Source organism: Coturnix japonica, chromosome 13, assembly GCF_054131305.1.
Source record: "Coturnix japonica strain WE chromosome 13, WE-NBRP24, whole genome shotgun sequence".
Classification (NCBI taxonomy): Eukaryota; Metazoa; Chordata; class Aves; order Galliformes; family Phasianidae; genus Coturnix; species Coturnix japonica.
This window is the reverse complement of record NC_140675.1, coordinates 12,348,002-12,372,165: the sequence shown is the minus strand read 5'-3', so window position 1 is coordinate 12,372,165 and position 24,164 is coordinate 12,348,002. Positions and strand designations below refer to the sequence as shown.

The following is a 24,164-nucleotide window of genomic DNA, read 5'->3' as shown; positions in this document are numbered from 1 at the left end:
CACTCCCATTACAGCTGCCTGGTATTCCCTAGGAGAAAAGATGTTGTGTCAACTGGTTTGTGCTTCCCTTTGCTGCAGCATCATTCACCTGAAAGCAGGACTACAGCCTCGGGGCAAAAAGGGCTTCGTAAAGGGAATCAGTACCCGCCCTTCTCTAACCTTTACTAGCTGAAAAACATGCTCTTCCAGTTTTAACCACTCTCCAGTCTTCAGGGAAAAAGCAGGCTGAATTTTATATTAGTTACCTCCAAAGTTGTCTTTTTTTTCTTTGCTCCTGAGGAGGAAGACTGCAGATGAAGGCTGAAAATGAAGAGCCATAAACCTTCAAGCGATCCATCTACACCACAGCAGGAATGGTGAATGGCACAAGCCAACATGGACACCAACTTCAGCCTTACGATGCTGATTTAAAAAGGACACACGTGACGGCGAAATACTTTGGAAAAAATTAAAAATAAAAAGCAACAACTAAATAAGCAACAGTAGAGGCCAAAGCAGCGTACCAAGTGTACCATGAGTGCCACAACTTGTAAAAGATGGTGCTCTGTCTTCTTCATATTGACTAATAAAAAGCGTGCAAAGCTTGTTTTCTGTTTAAAATGTCACTTCCTGGTTTACTCTAAGCTCAAGCCCACTGAAGTGCTGGCCCAGCTGGATTCTGTCTTCACTGGTTTTCCTGGAAAGTGAGTGAAAGAACAGCTCGGATGCTGCAGTGGCTGCTCTGAAGGTTGGGGCATCCCTGCTTTGGGAAAGCTGCTGAGTGCAGCAACACAGGAGAACACCGCTCATGCCAAAGCATGGCCAACAAAAAGCACAATGCCTGTCAGGATAATGAACTGAGCAGCCTGAGTGAATGCCCAGGAGAGGGTGGGATCATATGACTGGAGTCAAGGGACCGAATGAATACACAGGGGTGAAATGAAAGGAAAGGGCAATCCTCTGATGGAGGAAAGCAGTCTTCCTCAGCTGTAATATCTTCAGCCTTAGTGGGTATCAGAGACACATGCACAACTGGTGCGTTTGCTTAAATAACAGCATCAACCTGGAGGGAAGGAAGAGGGAAAAGACCCAACTCTTCAGCAATGCTTTCACAAGAAATGCTTTTTAGGGTTTGGTTCTCTCAACATTCACTCACCCCATAAGAACAGTGACATAACAACAAAACACGAACAGGAAATGTGTTTGCTGAAAGATACCCCTCTATAGATGCAACGTGACTCGCTACCTGGCATTAGCTTTGGAAACAGGTCACATGCAGTCAAATGACTATCAATACACGAAAAGGCTACTTTTTTTTTGAGAGAGAGAGATTGAGATGTTATTTTGCTGAACAGGCAGAACTTTGAAAACCCCCCAAGACATTCTGAAAGCAAATCTCTACAACCCACTGTGTAAAATAACAACTTACGCTTCAGAATTCTCAAGAGATTCACCAGCACCTCTCATTTTCCTTAAAATCCCACTCAAGGTGCACTTTTCTGTGGGCCTGATCTCAAATATAAACCCAGTACTGCTTACAAAGCAATAACTTAAATATAAGTTAGTTAAATATAAGCTAGAGCTAAGAATTTCACGCTGAATAAACCCAGAAGCCAGTACATTCACAAAAGACTTCAAAGCACAATACCTCCAAGTTACCGCTACTTCTGCCCATGAACGGTCCACAAACAGCTATTAGAGCTCTGAAGGATGACAACGTGCTTCTAAAGAGCCAGAAGTATTTTCCAGGCCTTCCTGTTCCTCCTCTCTTGCTGCCTTCACGCAGGAGCTCTGCTGCAGTATTTATTCCCATCCCGCTGCTGCCACATCCCACTGCTCCGTGCTGCGCAGCTGCAGGAAACCACCTGCTCCTACAATGTGGTTGTTGGTTTTTGCTATCTCCCCCATGTCTCCCATTCATTCTAAAAAGGATTTGCTCACTCTTCTGTAAAGGCTACACCCTCTGCCTTCTCGCAGCACTGCAAATGGCAATCCCAGGTGGCTCCTGCTAATTACCCATGTGCTTTGGAGTCTAATTCTTCCCATTGTTAATGTACCAATTTTTAGCCACAAAGTTGCTTCATATGCTAATGAGACCAGCTGATCCCAAGCTCATACTTCATGTACTCAGGAGAACTCATCTTCTGGGGGAACTAATGACAACAGAGGAAAAAAGGCTTTGAAAAGTTGTGCCTGAGAGATGCTGTATTACTTTTCACTTCAACTCTGACTCTATAATAAAGAACTTCCTTGTGAACTCGAGCTTGATCATTGCCCTCATTTATTGAAGGCAGCATCTTCATGGGAAAGAGAGTGAAAAATCAGATCTTCCTTTTATGCTGTTAGAAACAAATGCAATAGCTGGTTAGCCGAAGTTTTGTATTATTTTCCATAAAGAAGTTTTGGTGCTTACAGGACATCTGAAAAAGCAACTTCTACCCCAAAATCACAGTAAGTATTTCTGTGAAGACCAGTCTAGGCTATGATACATTACTGCTGATGAAAACAACACACAGCACCTTTAAGAAATGCCTCCTTTCCACTCCCCCTCTGCGCTCCTCACAATATTCCATTGCTTCACCCAAAAATGGTTGAGCCAGTACAGGGACAAAGATACAACACATGGGTCACCAGGAGGTGTGAGAATGTCCTGAGCTCATATTGCTACCAAAAAGCAAACCATACGTTTATAGTATGAGCAGACCATACACTCTTCTTGAGTATCTTTAAATACAAAAGTTCTGCATTTCACGTCTGGTAAGATGACATAACAGTGTGTGCATAGTTAACATCTACCCCATGTAAGGATTTTGCATCATGGCTTTTAGGATGCAGATATCCAACATTTCCACTTGGTTAACAATACATTCCAGTAAATCATTTCTAAAACTCAGATGCAACACAGGGAACAGTCCTCTGTCTAGATTCCATAATGAAGGAATCAGCACAGTTCCTGTGGTTTGCACAGCAGTGCCTGATGTGAGCTTTCGTCTGAAGAACAATTTACTGTATTGCAAGGTAACAATTGGAGAAGAGTTACCCAGTCTATCTTCTTGCTAGGCGGAAGAATATATACAAGATGGAAACCATACCAACTTTATGGAAAACATACTGCTTTTAAAAAGAACCACACAAATTTATAACATTTTCTTCCTTTCTCCAACAAGCTTCATACCCTCAAGTAAACAAAAATATTCCAATCCAAATCAAAAGCTACAATTTTTGCAGTTTCCTCTAAATGAGTTACCAGTACAATCCTCCATTATAACACACTCATTTCATGACTGAGTATTCTTCAGACAGATTTTACTGTGCCAATGAAAGATGAATCCTGCAGCTGTACAGAGTTCAAACAGCTCAGAAAAGCAGCACACGCAACCAAGCTTGAGATGCATTGTGAGACTGCTAGAAATCTCCAATTAAAAAGGCACTTTGTGTATGAGAAGAGTTACACCGCAGAGCAGAACATTCACCTGTAAAAGTGCCATGTAAACATGAGACAGAACATATTTGGTTGCATTTTTTCTATCACTTGAGCATGTTCTAGATATGAATCACATCAGTTTTGATAAATGCTATTATCCGAGCCAGAAATCCCATGCAAGATCTTCATAAACAAGCACATCCTTCCTTTTGTGTTGTGTTTTGTCAGGGTTTTGGAGTCCCACCTCCTTCAGCTGTTACAGTAATACACCTGCCTTCTACAAATGCTGAAATCACTATCAGCAAAAGAACGTTTCAGAGGGTTATCAATGAGCCATTAAAACGTGCTGCCTCCGACTTCCCTCAGTGTTACCTCTGGAGGTTACAACACAAAAATAAAGCAAATACCCCTGATTTTCCTCTTAGTATAATTTTGTAGCAAGCATTTTATGTGAAAAAGGCAGCTGGTTATGCTTTAACTTTTCTGCAAACAGATGAGCAATGCTCACAGATGGCTACTAACATGTTCTTCATTTTCAGAATCAATAATTGGACATGATGCCTATTCTCTGAACCACTTACCTACCTCAGAAGATTATCTGGATTCACTAATATCTGCTATGGAACTGATAAAACTTGATGACAAAAGAACTGAGTATTAGAAAAAGAGAAATGGGCATGTCCAGATAATTGCAGCATTTCAGCCTGTATATAGGCTCTTCACTGATCTGAAACCGCAAACAGACAAGTCAATGTGAGGAAAGTGAAGGGAAAAATACTCTGAAGCAGATATATATTTAGTAGCAGGTTAGATGGAGAGAAAAGGCTCAAGGACAATGGCAGGTCTTTTCTTCCTTCAGCTAAACCTCCAATGTATTTTTGTGAAAGAAAGCTAGTCTTTTGCTTTTAACTGTAGCCCAAAACTGCATTATGTCTCCTGGGTGCTTTGATTTTTTTCCTCTTTCTAAATCTCAGCACATAGACAGCTCCGGGGCTCAGTAGAAGAAATTATTAAAAGCACGCCTGCAGAAGTAAAGAGATCAGTCATTTTCCTTATCCCTATCCCCTGTGTTTTATGAGCACACCCCCACCCAGTGTTGTATGAGATTTCATGCAACCAGACGTGTCCTTTTTAAGCAGACTGAAAAATTTAAAGTCCTTTAAGAGCAAGCGTAGCATTCTTTCAAACTGGAAACAACACATAAATGTGCTTCTGTTCCTCAGAAAGGTCACACTCACCTTCAGAATCCTATCAAGCCAACTTCTTTTTTTGTCCTGTGCAGTTCTATCATTTAAGTAGTTTGCAGCAGTCTTTACAAAATACACTGCAGTTTCACGGAACACAGAATCCTACTGTGATCATGATACAAGCAATCTCTGCCTCGTTATTTTTTTCCCAAGCTGCTTAGTAAAACATCTGTACTTTGGAAACTTCAAATGTCCTTCCCATTCCACTATTGCAAATGCATACGTCTTCTCTTTAAAATTAACAAGCTATCCACATTTTCAGCTTACAAACAGCATTCTTCATTTCTCTTTATTTTAAATGAACATTAGCGTATTTTAGGTTATGATTTTCTGTATTACATTTCATGGCATTGGAAAGTTGTACTGATTACATCCAGCCTATTTTGACAACAGCAAATGTGTTGAAATGTGATCCATTCTGATTAAAAAAAATACGTAACTTAAAAATTAGGAAAAATCCTTTATGCCATTTTCTACTTGTACCTTCACCACTAAAACATTATCATGCATTGAACAGGACAGGAAAACGCCCAATAACCTGTAAGTTGTCAGGAAGCAGATTCTACTCTTCTACTTGCCCAACTTAAACACAACGGGAAATAAATTGGAAAACATTGTTATTTTGATCACTCTTATCCAATTACTCTCCAGCCATAAGGACGCACACTGGCATTTCAGAGTTGTTTGCTCCAAACTATTGAACTCTAAACACTGATATGTGTTTGAAAACTGCCATTTGACACACATGGGAGAACAAATTACATCCTTTCAGAATCAATAAAAAAATCAGACCCCATTTAGAGTTTAAAACATAAAGCAAAAAGAAGCTACTCTGCTTATTCTGTCTGCAAAACCCAGATTTACTTACATGCTCCTGTAATTAATGATACATCTGAATAAGAGGATTTCCTTTCACACACCTACATGGGATCTGATAAAGACTGACTTGCGATAACATCATTAATCTCTGTTAAAGTCTTTAACAGCATACTGTGAAAAAATTTCTTGCTCTGTTGCTGTTAGACAGATGAACTATCATCAGTAGCTGAAGTGACAGAGCAGACATCCTTTTACACGAGACAATGGTGGTATAAGACAACCAGTCAGATAATAAGTTTAAGAAAGCCCAATGTAATAAACTCAGGGTGCAAATGTTTACAGAAAAATATGACAAAGTTTTCAAAATTCAAGTGGCTGAGGATCAGTTCCAGAAGGGATTTCTAGTGCTTACCTATGGTGCAGTTTGTGGTTATTTTTCTCCGCTTGGGGTTGTGTCGTAGCAATTCTAACTCTCGTTTGGTTGGCTCCCATGTTGAATACTTCTCTCCAATGCCTAAGCACACGAAAAGAAATTTTCAGGAAGTTGTTTAGTATAAGGCATTAACAACTGTGCTCAAGTTAAGACTTTCATCATGCTGTCCATTAAATTAGAATCAATCTACGTACAAGAGACTGATCTTGTAATAACAAAATAGTGTGGAAGGACTGCAGCCAGCCTACCAAAGCCCAAGGAAGTTTTCTATCACTGGACAACAATTATCCTTCCAGTTGAAAAACATAATAAAAATAATACTCCAGCACAAGAGTAAAACTGCTGTTACTCAAAAAACCATCACTTTCTTTGTGCTCAGAGGATGACAGCACCACTAACGATTTTATAAGATAACAGCTAGCCAAGAAATCTCATCAGCAAACTCTGACATGTTATTAAATATATCTCAGCTCAGCCAACTTAATGGACAGATACAATCTTAATCTTTGTAGTATAGGTGACCAGCAGAAATTAGTAGTTCTGATATACTGAACAGAATATTCTCCTAGTACTTGTTTTATGATGTACTGTGACTAAGCATGACTTCTTATGCAGCACTGGATATCAGCAAGTTCTAGCACTTGAGATTCACTTTGGTGACATATATAACACAACCCAAAAATCTGGTTTGTAATAGGTTTAAAACCAACAAACCCACAACCAATCAACCCAACTTTCCAGATGCTCAACTACCCTGTCCATGAACTGCAGCTGTAATCTGTCAGTATTCTCTTTAAACATCAACGCTGTATTTATGATACAGTGTCCAAAAGAAGCTGCAGTAGAAATGAGTCAGTTAAACAGTGCAGAACATTCATCTGAAGTAAGCAGAGCTGTGCTCTGTGTAAACCTGATACGAGAAAAACACATCAGGAAAGATTTTTGTGCTGATCAGTTGAGAACTGCTGCAGAGCCTTACGTAGCACAGAGAAATTACTATGCAAGGTCAGTTACAGTGAGTCACAAAAGCATCTGGGCATTAAAAATAAAGAATAATAAGATGACAAGCAATCTATTCTAAAACTGAGGATTAAAGTCAATTAAGAGTTATTTTTCATGGAACGCATGGAGCAGAAGTAGTGCTGTGCTACAGAAAATAAATTATAAATCATACATATGAAAAGAAGAGTAGAAAATATAGCTAGAGGCTTACACAGTCTGCATAATATACATTAAATTTTAATAGCTCTTTGATCTTCATTTTCAGAAATAGCTATGCTTTTCAGAACCTACCCACCCAAAACTGTTCAATTCATCGTTACTACTGACCCTCCAGGTTCTAGCAATAAAAAGTCCCCATTTTTGGATTCCTAAGGACAGGAAAATTCATATTTACATGGATGCATCCCTTTACTTTATTTGATTCAACAATGTGTTATGTAAGAAGCATAAGAAAAAATACCGGAGTTATACAGTCCCTTTCCTTTATCCAAGTTCAGCATCAAGCTACACACCCAGGAAAACAAAAGGAACTAATTACTGTATAGCAGATAAAGGAGATCAAACAGCCACAGCACTCTGAATACGCTACATAGTACAAACACTGAATGAAGCAACTCCAGAGATGCACGTATAGGCACTTCATATATGTCAGAACACTGACTTCCAGTAAGTTTCATATTGGATGTCTTCAGCAATCTGTTCACACCTGTAATACTCCCCTAGGAATTTATATTTGTGTAAAATCTCAAAGTCATCTCCAACACCTTGTTGGTACCAGCCATGGCACCGGCCAACTATAAATTTGATTCCTGTGTTCGGTTTCCCCATAGTTTAATTATGCCCCAAATTGGTGTAGCCTGATAGGAAGATGAAACCTCATAGATGAGATGTCATAAAATAGTTCAAGCAGACAAACAAAATTCTCAGATATGTTGAAATCCTGTGGGTTGTTTTTTTTTGTTGTTGTTCCCTTTTTAAGACAAATAAAATTAACAAGCGTGTGCTCCACTTAAAGCATGCAATAGTCCCACACATCAGTTAGACTGCTCAAATATATTTCCATATATTTATATATAATTGTATGGTTTAAATGCTTAATACAGGATGGTAACCAAAGCATTTCATGACAGCAACTCTTCAAGTTAAACACGACAAGCTGGGCAGGATTCTGGACAAACAGGACACCATTCAGTATAAATAGGTGAGAACAACACAGAAACCACGTACGGTTAATGGCACAAGAAACACAGCACAGACAGACAGAACACTTTCTCACAGAAGCCTTTCATTTGAAAGAGCACAAGTCAGGAACTTAAAAATAATTTAAAAAAACCAACTTGTTCTGCTTCTGCTAAACACAGTTTGTTGTCCTTGAAGATTTGGGGGGGAGGGGAGGGAGATGGTAAAAATCACAAAACCAGATTTACTAAGGTTGGTTCACTGGTTAAAAGTTACAAAACCCATCAATAACAATAAAGTTTTAGTAAGATCCATGAACATGCCCCAAACCCCAATATAAATTACCTTAAACAAAGACTTGCAATACTTGGGTAGATGACAACTAAAGGAAAGCAGTGCTACTGGAGTGAAGGTTCACCATTTTTCTTTTAAATGATGCTCCCAAATAACCACAGATTCAAGTAAGTGCGTGAAATCTCCAACTAAGAATTGAATTATGGGGCTGAATACCCTGTTTTTCACCTTCCACAGAATTTACCACACATGGATGAGTGAAGATGATGACGACAACAGGACCCAATTTATAAAACCCACGATTTGCAAGTAATATTAACATGGATTGTTTGGTTTCCTGTCCTTCAGAAAATCCCGCTTCATCCCCACCCAAAAATACAGACATTCAGTAGAATGAAGGGCTCCATGTATTCCCACCTCCTTTATCATTAAATATCCAATACCAAAAAAAAAGGTAGAGTTGCAACTGGTTCAGCGTTATATGATATAACCCTGAACTACAGCCATGCTCGTGACATCATCAAGCCAGGAGTTAACATTACAAATAGTATGAAATGAATTTCATGACATTTGGGGGTTTTTCTTAAAGTTTCTCCTCCAGGCATCATGTTGTTATGTGAACATCCAGTAAAGTTTATGTTAACACTCCTCAAGCTCTATGGGCAGAAGCTTAGAAATGTACATTAGTATAACACTGATCTCGTCATTCTGGCTAGATGAAGGAGGGCTCCCTCTCACTTTGTTACTCTGTGGTTTTTCAGATACAAGGATATAGATTGTATTAACGGGGAAAGATGGACATCATTTTCTACTGCTTCTCATAAATCTGTTTCTTTTCCATTCTTCGGGTAAATTTGCAGAGAAACACCATTTCACAAAGCAAAGCCACAATACAAAAGGCCCTAAGCCACAGCTTTAAAGAAAGACCTGTACTCCAGCAATCTAAAACAAACTGCTGCCTTCTCCATTTTGTACCTCCACTGGTCATTACAGATTTGCTCTCTTAGCACAGAAGATGCAACACATGTACTGGTATAAATAAGCACCCATATCTAAGTGTGTATATACATACACACATGCAACACTCTTCGCCACAAGCCTGCTAAACCTAAGAGGACACAGCAACCCACCAAGCAGCTGGCTGTGTTACCTCAGAACACAGGCAAGAGTGCACTGGAGAACAAAAACAGCTCTATCTTGGTCCAAAAGGCACCAACATTCATCAGAGTTCAGAAAATGGCCTTTGAATGTACGCAATCAGAAGTCAGGAACTGAGGTGCCTCACTCTTCGAAGGCACGGTAAAAGCAAGAGTTACCCCCTTGCAGCCAGTGAGTTTGGGACCCAAGACGACACATCTTAGAAAAGTTTAAGGAGCTTTCAGAAGAGGCACATGGCCTAAACACAAGGTCTAAAACCACATCTCTGCTGTTCCTTGCTTTCAAAAGAAGTGCTCTGTGCTACAGCATTTTATTCTGTATCTTCCTGAGAATTCACTAGCAACTTCACCATCCTCCCTTCCTATGCCTGCACACCTTCAAAATGGGGCATTAATAGCAGAATGCAATCTCCAGTAGGAACCAAATAAATGCAGCTACGCTCTTGATAGGCCATCAGAAAAGCTCTAGTTAATACCACGTTAGTTGCTATTTTTAACATTGGAAACGAGGTTAAGAATGGTTTGAAGTCATATCAGCCCTTACTAAGGCTGTCACATTGAAACAGGATGCCATGGATTCACTAAGAGAAGTTACTAGACAGTTGTTGTCTGTCTTTAAAGGTAGTCTTTTCCACTTTAAGAAAACATACCCCTAGAGGCCACTGGAAATGGAAGATGACAAGCTGCTACAACTGAAGCTTCGAAACTACTCAGTCTGAGATCAATGCTACTTTCCTTTCACTTCCAAAAAAGAAAAAGGAGAAAATACTTTGTTTTGGAGTAGTTCTGTCAAGGGAAGGGCACACAAAATTAAGCCTGCTGTAGTTATTCACTCATTGGAACATATCCAAACAAGAGGAAAACAATTTGCATGAGAAAAGTGGCACAACTGTGATTCATGTCTAAGATGGCAGGATAACCAGCAAAGGGACGCTTGTTAGTGAAGTGCGTCGCCAGCCCACGCCTCTTACCTGTCATTGTACACTGGTAGTGAGAAACCACTGTTGGGGTGAAGGCTAAAAAAGAAAAAATTAGGGAAAGCAAACTGAATAATAAAACAACTGTGTGTACATATATTCGTGTGTCAATATTTCTACATAGATACTGTGCGTGTACTGTGAAAGCACAGGTGTGCAAAGTAAGCTGGCACGTTCTACTCAAAAAAAAAAAATCACACACAAAGGTGGCATTTCACGTGAGGGGAGAACAGACCTCTTGCCCATAACACCTACAACAGCCTAAAGGAGCAGGTGGTTACATTTTCTACCTAGTACAGACCTGACTGATGCTATGCAAGTTTTGCAGGATTAATGTTAAGATATATACATATTTTTTTTGCAATTAAAAGTAATTTTGCTACAAGTAGGTGTGGCGCACATGATAAAAACTAACAGCAGCTCCTGGAAAGCACTAACTAAATATCTCTCTCTCCCATGGCCTACACAGCTACTTCTAAAGAGCTCTTTCTTCCCCTTACTTTGTTTTGCCATTGACAAATGGGAGGGACAGGTATGATAAAAAACAGAAACAAGAAATTCAGGCAGGAAAACCAAACCTTGTAATTTCCAAGCTTTTCGTTGTTCTTCTTTGGCAATTTGTTCCATGTCTTTGTCGTATATGTAATCTTGACACATAAAGCAGTATATACCCCCATACAAAAGGTCTATGGCTGCAAAACAGAAGGGAAGTTGGGAGAAGAGAAAGAGGGCGTGAGTTCATAAACTAATGCATGTTTTACGAGCAGGCTGTCAAGTCAGGCACCGTGTTCCACATAATCCACAAGAAAATATCTGTACCTTGGAGAAAAAAAAAACAACAGAAATGGGAAACATTTCCAATTATGAGTTATTCAATTGCTTCTGGTACAGCTACACAAAGCAAAGGCTGCCTCAGAGTTGTCTGTAATTCACAATACACCTTTCAAACTTCAGGGACCAAAGGGCATAATCACAGGGACTGCTGTAAGGTTATAACACGGTACTAGTTTAAGATCTGATATATTACTTCAAATTGTCCTTTCCTAAGACATAATGTCCACTCAAAGCCACTAAGATCATTGGAAAGCACCTACTTAACACCCAAATGAAAACTCAAACAGGAGACAACACTGAAAAGGAATGATATTTGTCCCTGAGCAAGTTGGTTTATTCCACAGATCCGGTGTCTCACAATTTGCCTTGTTTTAAAGAGTTCCCTTTTAAATGGACATCTGAACACTAAGCAATGTTACAAATATTTTCCTTTCACAACCCTAAACAAAAGAAAGCCAACAAACAAAATAAAGCAGCTAACTGGGAAATGACCTTTTGCTTGAAGACAGACCAAGGGAGGAGCAAAGCGTGAATTAATCATAGCAAACTGCTGAGTTTTCAGTACATTGGAACAGAAAAAAGCCACAAGTTAAAAATAAATAAATAAATTACAAGCTACATGTAGCGGACAGATGAAAAATGAATTCCCTTCAGAGTGTATGCCCCATTTATTTTATATCTACATTCTTTTTATCTCTGGATAAATAATATTATGAAACTAATCTCACTCCAGCTCTGCTTGAAACAAAGGAAACCATTGCCACATTAGGTGGCCTGCAAGAAACAGCCCTGAATTACACTGGAGTTGTAAGTAAACAAATCCACATGCCCTGCAGCAGCAATTCCTCTGCCAGTGGCACCAGGCAAACAGAGCTCTATCTCCTTTGAGCTGGCAGCTATCCGGGAGCAGCACTCACTGGGCTGTGCCTACTGGAGCCACAGTTTGCCACATCCCACTGCAAGCTGTGCCTGCTGGCAGCAGCAGACCCCAGCAGCTTCAGCAGAGGATCACAGAGAAGTTGCAGAGGCATCAGCAGTGAGTGCTCTGGTTCATGTTCCAACCTTTCAATTCAGTAGCAAAATAAAACTGGGTAAGGTTTCCTCCTAGCTACCTCTCACTCACCCTTCAGTCTCTCTGTGCCCATTTTGTCTCCTCCTTCTCGATCATTCGGTGATTACACCAAGTTGTTTGTTACTTCTAAACAAGTAACAAAGAGAACAATAACTTTAAAGAAGTTTGCATAATATCTATTAGCTGTCATCTTGCTTATGCGTTTCATTACTTTAGTCTTTTGCTTCATCTAGACCACAGCTTGTGGAAGAATCTACCTCCTGTTACACAGCAATTTTCACCCAGCTATTGGGAGGATCAAATGAGCTCCTTTAACAGAACATCGCAAAATTGAAGGAGGACCTCAGCTGTGCTGAAGAGCAGAAACAAAACACTGTGCTGTGTTAGGGGGAAAAAAATCACAATTAAGCTGCACGGTATTATGGAGTTACAATATTTAATCCATTATCAAACGTACTACCAGCCAAGCACAGCTATCAAAGAATCTGAAACTTCAGAGTATTGGTCTCGATACAAAGATCAAATACTGTCCTCTGTATTTTGTTGGTTTTTCGAAAGGCAACCTCACCAATGAAATTAAATAAAAAGCAGGGCTGCAATATTAGATTCTAGCAGAATATTAGATAAATGGGGCACTCTGAGCACTGGAACATTCAATCTGCCATCAGAATGGGCAGTCATACTTTGTGCTTTCTTATTTTTCCAAACTTTGTAGATTTATGCATGCGAGTGCTGAATGTCAAGATGAAACCCAATGAGAGATCACCTTACATAAGCCACTTATTCAGAGCTGAGTGAACTTCTGGTGTAAATCAAAGTTTAACACAAACACTGGCTGAGTAAAAGCTGTAATTGTCCGCTGCCTGATTAAGGACCCTTGAGAAAAATGTCCTCTCTCCAGCATACTTAGGTGAACAATACAGCCGTATATATGCCAACACTTTTTATGTCATTAAAAAGACTGCGATAGGTTTTGGACAAATTACCTCAAGCACCAATAAAAAGGAGGTTATACAGGCCTGATTGCAATGCAGGGGAAGGGCAGGAATTTCTAATGAAAGACAAAAGACAGCTGCTCAGTTTCAGGATCCCTGGAGAAAAACAAAAGTCTCCTGATAAAGTTTCTAAGTTAATTTATTCCAATTAGCGTAACTTGATTTTTCAAACCAGATTTTTTTGGCCAGAAAACCCAGTAAAAGACATCCCAGCAGTTAAGTGTACAAATGCATATACAACAATTTTCATTATTTGTATTCATACTTGGGATCACAGAACTAACATAAACAGGCCTCAAACTCATGAGAAGTTTGGGATCTACTGACTTAGAGCCAGCACCTAAATGTTTCCGATTAAACCACTGCCAGCTCTGCCGTGATGCCCCACATTCCTCACCACGAAGGTCTCTTTCATTGTGCTCCTCTATGGCAGCTGCCTCGCTGACCTCTCAGCTGTCTGCTTTCCTAGCACTACCAACTACCCCTCTCTGAACACAAAAACCAACTCACAAGTTTCAGGATACCTTCAGAACATTTTATTTTCTCCCCAAAATCAAAGCAATCATTTAATTAGCTCTAATCATAGTATTTTAATTCTGTTTTAACTTAATTACGCAACTGATGACACTGTAAAAGCATGCAGCTAATAGAAATGCTTTCTTCTTTTCTTTCATAGGAAAGAACCAGAAGAAGCTTAAAAGAATCACCATGTCATGTCACTGAATTGTGTTATTATGGATTCCTGGTTCAGGAATTAGAAACACCTACATGTGGGTCACCAGCAAAGTAATTGAAAAGACCTCTTGCAAAACATCATTTTTCTTTGCTTTTATACCTCCTATACTGACAGCAGACTGCCATACCACTTTAGTGTCACTTCTGTCTACCCCTTATTATATAAAGCTCTAAAACAGCTCCACAAAATGGTAAAGAGAAAGTCAAAGATCGCCATTTAAAAATAAAGGCATCAATCTGAAAAAGAATCAAAGAGAACATAGGAATGAGAGCAACTTTAGCAAGTGGTGCAAGCAATGAAGAGTTTCAGAAGGCAACAACTCAGAGGTGAAAGTTGAAATTTAGGCAGCGAAAGGTCTTCATCCCCTCCATCTGGGAGCCATGTAAAGTGCTTCAAGCTTGAGTGCTTTACTTTGCCAAGCATATCCACTGAGGTCCTTGTGAAAAACATGAAGAGATCAGAGTGGGAACAAGCAAACAATACATAAACAAGCAGGTAACACAGTGGGTATTGCATGCACTTCCTACCTGACTGAGAAATGTCTACATTCAGCTTCTGAAAGACCCAGGCAAACAGAACTGACACTGTTTGGCTGAATATGGCATGTTTCACTACAACATACTTTCAGGAGATGACCTGTGATACACACTTTGCTATCACCCTCCTTGGAATAACTGTTTCATTGAAGGACAACACAACACACAGCAACACAGAATTCTGCTCTGGGAATTACTAAACTGAATTCACACCTTTCTTTTAGTATATTACCTAGACTAAAATTAATTCCCTTCGGAGTTTGCGTGACATGGCTGTGGCATGTTTTCAAGCTCAAATCAACCCATCTGCACAATGCATTAACAATCCCAAACCTAGCAGAAGTATTAACTGCAGCGATGGACTAACAAAGCCTGTGCAATGCAGAATGTTAAAAAACCCAACACATACAGCAGGACCTTACCTCACCTACCTTACACCCAACATCAAGGAGCATATTAAAACAAGTACAGTATTATTAACAAGGACTGAACAGGCAAGCAGCTGCAAGAGCACAGGTACTGCTACAGAGTCAGGATGTGAGTGCCTAATTTATATTGCTCAGGGAAGCAGAGATAACAAGGGATATATTTTAAGAGCACTTTGGACTATGATCCTGAAGGCTCCTGAAACATAGAGCAGTTAGCTGCAAAAACATTGCTTCCAGTGCTCAGACAGCTGAAATCTATGATATTTCTTATAACTGTGATTAAGTGTGCAACTCCTGCTAGTCTCCATGGAGACTGATGTTGGCTCAGCAAAAAGTCACCAAGTGTTTTAAAATAATTCCTGTTCATTTTGAAGTTTCTAAGCACTTAACCCGTTTTTGCCTATTAGATGTTATTTTCCCCAATGGAAACTGCAGCACTGAAAGCAACAGAAAGTAAGAGCAGAACTACGCATTTTTACAGCTCATTTCACATGCAGCTGGATGTTAAACACCAAAACATACATTAGAAAAATAAAAAAGGAAACTCCAAAGCTAGAAATCAAGCAGGCAGCTGTATTATCTTCACATTACATGCATTTGTGCACTACGTACTTCACAGTTAACCACAAACTAATAGTTCTTTGGAATGGGATCACGCTGTACTCTGTTTTGCCTTGTACAATCAGCTTTTGATATAAAGGCTGCACATCTTTTGTTAAGTACCTTCTCTGACACATTCTTAATTATCTAGCATCACTAAAATAACTACAACAGCCTTCAAGCAAGAGCACGTCTTTCTCAAAGCATCTCCTCCTTCCTCTGTCCAGGATTTGTTTTTCCATTCAAGGCAATGGGAGACATTTCACTATAGCAGATCTCAGCAAATTCTACCTTGTACAGAAATTAACGTGGAGGAACTCAGGCTGCCCAAATTCACGGCTGAAACAGCAGCTCACCACATGTAAAATTAATGGCTCTTTCAAAAGAGCTTTCCTTAAATATAGCAGGTTTAATGGTAAAAATACTACAGCGTTTACACAGCAGCCACAGATAAACAGGCAAATACTTCAAAATAGTCTCATTAGAACTGTATACATGGTTTAGTTAAACACTAGGTGTGGCCATATGCTTAAATTGGCCGTGTTTTCCATATGTAGATCCTACTAAAAATCCTTAGATTTTTATTAGAGTAAAACCCTTCAGAGTTCCACTAGACAAATTTCTACTTCTGCATTGGTAAAGATTCTCAAACAACCTAATCCCAATAACTGAGTTCAAAAGCCCTTAGAGACTGTGTCTCATAAAAAGCATCATACAGGTTTTTACATTGGGTTTGGGTGTTGTTTTTTTTGTCCTAGAGCACAAGCCTATTGACCTGCTGCTGTTTCCAGCGTTTCTAAACCAGGTTACCTCCCGACTCCAACCCTCACTCTTTCTATGCCAGCAACACCACAATCACTGCAAAGAAGAAAATTAAAACAACAGCTGATGCTCAGTGGGACCTCTGAGGTTACCTTGTCCTGCTCCATCAGGGCCATCCAGAGCAGGTTGCCCAGACCCACATCCAGATGGCTTCTGAATATCTCCAGGGAGACAGTCAGTACTGTTTTCCAGCACTACACTGTTCAGGGAATCTACAGTCTTAAGCTATACCACCACAAAGCCTACATTCTTCTTTCTGCGCACACATGAAGGAAGAAAATTTGCTTGTTTAAGACATCTTTTTTCATAAATAGTAAATTTATATGCCAATTTCTTATGCACAGGATTACACAGCACTCCTGGCCTTCTGTAGCACCTTTGTCTTCATGGAAAACAAAAAACAGTTTGTTCTATGAGCACTTAGAATTAAGTGAAATGAGAACATGGCCAAAACAGGAAAGGGACATTCATTCCAGGAAATAGTGTCTTTTTTCCTCTTTATTATTCTACCAAAAACGTACTTTAATTTGAAGAGAAATGTTGTAATCAAGCAAAATTTGATTCAGCTGTAGTCCTGATTAAAGCAAATATATACCCATCTCAACATAACAAGAATTTTAACATAAAATTGTCTGCATTATAACTAAAATATTAGCAGGAAAAATTCTTAGGGATTCTGCTATGATGTACAACTGATTCAGAGCACTTCTTAAGATCCCTGTGCAACTGGAACACCTTTCTTGTACTATTTTTGTATAACTATGAACTTACAGTACATATGAAATGCACATTTTTTTCCTGATCTTATTTCCCCCGTATCTCAACAAATATTTCATGGAAGGTGTTCTACGTAGTGTGTCCTACTCCCCTCATCTTTCAAGAAGATCTGGGTTTACTACACTTAAGGACAAGTAGATGAATGAAATTTCTTCAAAAGAAGCTGAATATTTAGGGCAGTGAGTTTCCAAAGCATGTCGAACGATGATGAGAAGCCTTAAAGACAAGATGTGAATCACAGAATCCTAGAATGGCCTGGGTTGAAAAGGCCCACAGAGCTCACCCAGTTTCAACCCCCTGCTATGTGCAGGATCGCCAACCAGCAGCCCAGGCTGCCCAGAGTCACATCCAGCCTGGAACTGAATGGATCCAGGGATGGGGCATCCACAACCTCCTTGGGTAACCTGTAAAAGGTGAAAGCCTACCATATGTGTTCAGCCCTCCCCTTATGCATACAGCTTACCACCCACAATGAAAATGAGCTCCATCACTGGATGGTAGTAGCAGTTTTTAATCTTAGATTTTATAACACATTTACTTCCTAATATCAGCAGACTTAAATTGATGTATAACAACAACTGTGTATGTCAGCACACCAAGTGAGCAAACACATTCCTGTGTGATTTGTTTATCACCCTTACAGCCATGACTAAATGCTAAATTTCAAAGCAACCCCAAATAAAATTTACAATAGAAGCTGCACCATTCTGGTAACTCTGAAATACCATTAAGAAATGAGAGTAGTATTTGGACTTTCCATTTCAAAGTGGGATTGGAGGGGAAGGAAAAAGAAAAAGACGGCTTACCTAAATTGTGTCGCTTTGTCTTTGCGTGCTCGTGAATATGTTTCTTTGTAAAACAGCCAAAGAAGACACAGTAGAGGCAAGAGTGGAGTCTGTTCAGGTGGGCACCACACATATGACAAATGCACGACTTTGCCTGAAATAGATAAACAGACAGACAATGTGAACAACAGAAGTGCATATCCAAGTGCAACTAAGCAGACACAGATCCAGCTGCTGGCTCTATCTTTACTCAGTATATTTGAACACTTCAGGAGGGGAAAACAGGAGTTCTGTGACAAAAACACCAAGTAAGAGTTTTCTCTGTTAACGTCTTAAGCTGATCCAATATATTTCTAAGTCCTGACAGAAAGAAGGTCTCCTCTAAGAGCAGACAGCTGAACCGGTTACAGCATTCAGAGCTTAACAATCACTCCAAGCAGAGGTAACAGGCACTGCTTCTCCAGGACACAATCCTACCACTCCCCCACTGCACCTCTGCATTTCTGGTGCCAGACAAACCCAGCATCAGCATAGAAACCTGCAGAGCTGTGTGCTTAAGTTGGAAAGCAGTTGAGCTGGACCAGATCTACCGCCCCTCCTGGGCACCCTGCAGCACTACCTCCCCGAATCTGACTGTTCCCAAGGGATCCAGAATGGGAACTTTGGGGATGGGAATTGGTGTGATGCTCCTTTGAAATAAGCACATAAACCTGACAGGACAGCCTGCATTCCCAAGATGAAAATACATTTTAAAAAGTAGGGCCTAAAGAAAACAATGAGAAGATTACATGGACTTTCTGGCTCTCATCGTATTCAAAGCTGTCTTTCAGTCAAAAACACCCGAAGCTTTTTCTTGGCATTAAACTCATGTGCTGCAATAGGTCCTCTAAAAAATTACTTTATCCAGTCAGAGACTTCAGAGAGTTTGGGGATGAGCCTTCTGTAACACCACAAATAATTCAAGTCCAAACCATCCAACACGGATAGGAAAAGTCCCTCACAGCAAACAAATTCACTTCCACTCAGACAACTGCAGACAAGTGTATGTTTAAGAGTAACTGAACTTCTTTAACAGCCCAGAGCTATAAATACCTTCACTCAATGTAGAAGCACATTAAAATAAATAAAAGCAGAATTTACTGAATATTAAGCTACAATTTCCCAACCCAGGCGATGTATTTAATCCAAGATAAACCCCAGGGTTCTTCAGCAGTATTGGCACAGTCTGCCACAACTTAAAATTAGTGCTGGATAAATGATGCACAATACTGTTCTGTAGACTGGCTTCCTCCAGAACAGTCACGGCTTTTAAAAGAAAACAAAGCCAAGGACTCCTGCAATACGCTGCACTGTGAATTCCATTTCAAACCTCTACCAAATAAGACTGAAGTCTTCAATTCCACACCCTGTGTATCCAAAGTCCTCCTAAGCCGTCTGATGAAAACAGACCCGTTGATTAAAAACTCCACACACCTACAGAAAGAAATATTTTAAAGCAGGACCAAAAAAACACATCGCCACCAGGAGCACAAATTCCATCTTTAGAAGGAATGCTGCAGAGCTGTCAAACTGTTGCCTAACGGCTGCTCTGTGGCTGCAGAAGCTAAATAGGATCAGCCTATCTGTTAAGATTGCTGCTATGACAACTCCAGCAACTCGCTATTTCACTTTGCCTGCTAAAAATAATTATTCTCGCATTAAACGTGGTGTAAATAGACGACTTTGGTGTGTAAAAATCGATTGTTTTAGGCAAATAAGAAACTCTGAGGATATTAATTTTCATTCAAATGAGAATTAACGAGTAGCGTATGTGTGTAAAAATTAAGCGGTTAATTAAAAGAAGAGTTCAGCCCTTTATTTAAAGGAAGCGATGTTGCCGTGCCCTCTATTTGCTCAGCACAGCTCAAGACTGTTTTTTTCTAATACTGTAAGAAAACGTTAAGACAGAGCAAGGAAAGAAATCAATACCAAAAAGCATAGCGGCTATTTTTAATGAGATTAGCCGTCTCCTTTTCATCTCTATGCGCTTTTAAACAATTTGCTAAGTTAAAGACAAAGCTTCCGTCCCCCCTCCCCCCAAATAATCAAATTACCGCGTTTCATAATACTCCCACCCCGCTCGTATCTCTTGAGGCCACAGTCTGACTAAGGCGAAACAGAAGACTGCAAATGAGTGATCACAATCAGTCGGATCCATTAACTCGCAAGCTCGCTTTAAAACAAGTCTCAACTTCTTCACAAAGGAAACCAGGCCTTGCTCATGGCCCAACGCTATGGGGAAGTTGACCAGAGATACACAAAAGGGACCCAACCACAAATCACTTGTAAGGCAACTCAACAGAACTCCTCCCTGAAGGGCCACCCGCTCATGATACCATTCACAGATTTGCAAGAATTGGGTTAAAAAAGCAGCAGGTATGAGCAGGTCAGCCAACCAGACTGCTGACACTTCAAGTCTCCCCAGCTGCCATAGCAGCTTCATATTACTTTACTCTCCTACCACCATGAGCACATCCCCCTGGCAGTGCTTTCCCCTGGGAGCTCAGTGTTCAACAGCCTCAGCCCCAGATCTCATTCTCTGGGTCATCACAGGCTTCACCTCCATTGAGGTCACGCTGGGCAGGTGGTGCACAGAAACCCACAAACCTGCTGGAACTTTGCACAGCATCAGCTCTCAGCTCCTCAAACCCACAGGTAGCGTTTGGAATAGCAATGCACTATTTCTGCAAAGCAAGCTGCAGAAAAAGTCAGACATGCATCATCACTGGCTACAGCATATCATTCATCTGTATTTCCAACTACTTTAGAAGCTCAGTTTTTATTTAACTATAAATGAAAGGAAAGCATCTTTATAAGTAACTTTCCCATCAGGGTATTCCAGCAGTTTTGCTGCTGTTACATCACAGCACCTCCAAAACAGAGGTGTTATCAGTTCCAAACCCATGAGCCAAAGACCTCCCTCCTTATACCTTCCCACAAACAAGATTCATCACACAGGTAGCACACAGGACTGTGCGAGGCTTGTGAGGTTAAAAGATCCTAAAGAAGGTGTAGCACACTGAACATGTCCATAAGCAAAGCAGAAAAACATATCTTTAAGCTGATCTTAGTGCAGTGAACACACTGCTGATACCCTGTGCTGTGGATCCCTGCAAGGGTTTTTATCACGCCCAAGTGCTTATGCTCAACCACAACCATTAGGAAAGTAAAAACTTCCTACGAGAAACCTACTTGATTTCCCCCATCTTTGGGAGAAACTAAGTCAGTGTGTAAAACAAGACACATATATCATGTGGGAGGAGAAAGCCAATACTGAAGCACAGCTGACAAGATTCGGTAGGCTTAACAGTACCATTTGCACCTCAGAAGTAACCATCTGAGGATTGAATTTGCCTTAAGACATTGATATCAGCTCTTAGTCCCAGGTTACTTCAAGGCTCATTCTCCCCAGTCAGGCATCACCAACCTGTGGTCCATCTATTAATGTGGTACCTGGGACACTTCATACACTTAAATACTCCATCTTCAGAGCAGAGCTCTTATAGATTCCAGGAATCAGAAATGAGGGATTGATTCTTCACTCCTGCGTGGTATGGCATACAGATCACTCCTCCACACGCCGATAGGATGATTCAGAGTTACTCTGAGTAAGCGCACATTTCTGACACGTTAACAGTCAATAAACTAAGAAAAAAGACATTAACTAAATTATTGTTCTCTCACTTCCAACAATGAAGACTCAACCTGTCTTGAGTCTGATTGGAAATGACTTTTTTAGTTATATTCCATCAATACTGATTGTTCTATTTCCCATCTCACAAAGGTCAGGGGTTCTAATGAAAGGTTTATTGGTGGTAGCAAAGCAGCAAGTCACAGTTTGTGGGTTTAACAAATGTTTAGAAAGTCACCTTGAAAAACAGAAGAGGCCAAACATGAAAAACATTAATTTTTGGTTATTCCAAACAACTATTTAGTAGAGCAGCAGAAAAAGACAGTTAAATATTTCACCTCTGTCCAACAGCCACCTTCGAACACAAGGTGCACTGCTGCGTTTGCTGGCTCCTGCACTGGCAGAGCAGGCAGAAGATGCCCTTCCAGCTCTGCAAAAAGAAGACTGCCTGCAACCATCACTGCGCAAGTTTCAACACAGACACAGCTAAGAACTCTGCAGTCTTTGCTTCCTGTTCTTTTTTTGTTTGTTTGCTTTTTGTTTTAATTCTGATAGCAGTTTTTAATTGCCTTTATTTTCAGGGCGTTTTTTCCCCCCCTATCTTCATGGAAGAAACATTAGCAACCACACAAGGGAAATGATACGGAGCATTGGAGGCCAATATCAGAGTACTCTGAATGATCTGCTTAATTAGTTTTTTGGTTGTTTTGTTTTGTTTTTTTGTCTGAAGGATATATAAGGATGTTAATCCTATTCCTTTTTCATTTGTATTTTTGACTTGACAAATAATCACTGTTTCCTCATCTGGCAATGACAAGGCTGTGCTAAGTGTTCTGCAGTGCTCTGATGCCAGGCTGATGGATTCTCTGGGGGATGGGGGGGATGGAACTCTATCCTAATGAACAGGCAGTGAGAGCCACCTCCCCCAGCAGTGATGGTGTGCCACAACAGCACAGTTAGCCCACCAGGAACCACACATGTGGAGCGGACCAATATTCCAACTGGATCACAACCCCCAGACAGAGAAATCATACTGGCAGAACTGCAGGGAAAGGAGAAAGCAATTTTAAGAAGCCCACTTAGTTGTGTCCAGTTCCTGAAGTCTGTATACTTAAAAATGTAAAATTAACTGTGTGAGCCTGGCAGTATTCTGTCTACAGCCTTCAGATCCTCCTGCTCACAGGGCTGGGTGATGACAAGAGGTGTAAGAGCACCAGAAAACTAAAAATTAATTGACAGCAGCAAAGCAAGAACATTAATCCAAGGACAAAACACGGGAACATGCAGGTAAACCCTTAAAGTTCATAAGCCATAAGCAACAGAGAGGGGCTGTTTCACAGCATGACGGAAGAGACCATCTATGAGAGCATCTTCTAAGCAAATCCCCTGGATACAGGGAACGTGCAGAGCAATTCTAGAATTACCACAATCATCTTCTGAAATAACACCATCTAGTGCATTGAAAGAGTCTGGATTAAGTAACTGAAGAAACTTCCACAAAGCTGGTATTACCTCCAGTGTCCGCTGACTCACCAAACCAACAGCCAAACCATTCACTTTTCTTCTCCAAACCGTACCATAAAACAGGAATGGGTAACACTTCGAGGTTCCGGAGCACAAACACTGGCTACTTTCATAACTCAGTTAGATAACAGAAACAAATGGGCAAAGGCTCATTTCCCTACCACAATTAAGGAAAATACAGGGAGGCTTTTCCCTAAGCAGAAGCTGAAAACAAATCCAATGCAAAACATGAACTTGAAGAAGCAAACATTAAATAACTCTTGAGTGCATAAATCATAGAATAGCTTAGGTTGGAGAAGAGCTTAGAGACCACCTACACTCCCCTCCTGTGCTGGGGACTTCACAAGGACAGAAGAGAGGAGGACAGTCACCTCCCTTTCCCTGCTGGCCACCTCTCTGTTGTTGCAGCCCATCATCACTGGCCTTCTGAGCCCCAAGAGCATCCTGCTGGCTCATCTCCCACCTTTATCCATCAGGATCCCCAAATCCTCTTCAGCAGAACTCTCAATGAACTCCTCTCCCAGACTTTGCATGGATCAAGGCAATCCCAGATACAAGAGCAACGCAGTACATGTGGCCTTATTAAATCTCTGTAGGTTCTTAGGTGCTAAGGTCTGGATCTAGGTCCCTCCAAATGGCATCCCTTTGTTCTACTTCGCCAATTACACCACGCAGCTTGGTATCATCACCCCAAACCCAAACAAAATAGCACCCCACAAACAGGTTCCACACACAAAGCTTTAAGGAAGCTTCTACATTACACTATGTACCAGGTAATATAGCAGGTTTATTTTGTTGTTTATTAAATGATTGCATGTGCTTCTCTAAATTCTTGAGGGCATTAATTTAGGATAGCGTTGAAGACCATTTTTCC

General features: G+C 40.4%; 1 protein-coding gene across 5 annotated transcripts in view; it reads right to left on the bottom strand.

Annotated features, from left to right (window-relative positions):
• Positions 1-24,164, bottom strand: part of USP22 (ubiquitin specific peptidase 22) — an 88,050-nt gene that overhangs the window by 35,606 nt on the left and 28,280 nt on the right. For 3 of the 5 annotated variants that reach the window (XM_085513914.1, XM_015876787.3, XM_015876788.3), the window contains exons 2-5: positions 18,118-18,250; positions 11,090-11,203; positions 10,506-10,550; positions 5,882-5,983 (exon numbers count right to left, since the gene is read on the bottom strand). In XM_085513914.1, coding sequence (XP_085370040.1) covers positions 5,882-5,983; positions 10,506-10,550; positions 11,090-11,203; positions 18,118-18,250 — 394 coding nt within the window. Of the gene's footprint in view, positions 1-5,881; positions 5,984-10,505; positions 10,551-11,089; positions 11,204-18,117; positions 18,251-24,164 lie in introns of those variants that run through there. The other 2 variants (XM_015876789.3, XM_085513913.1) reach the window with 1 other exon arrangement.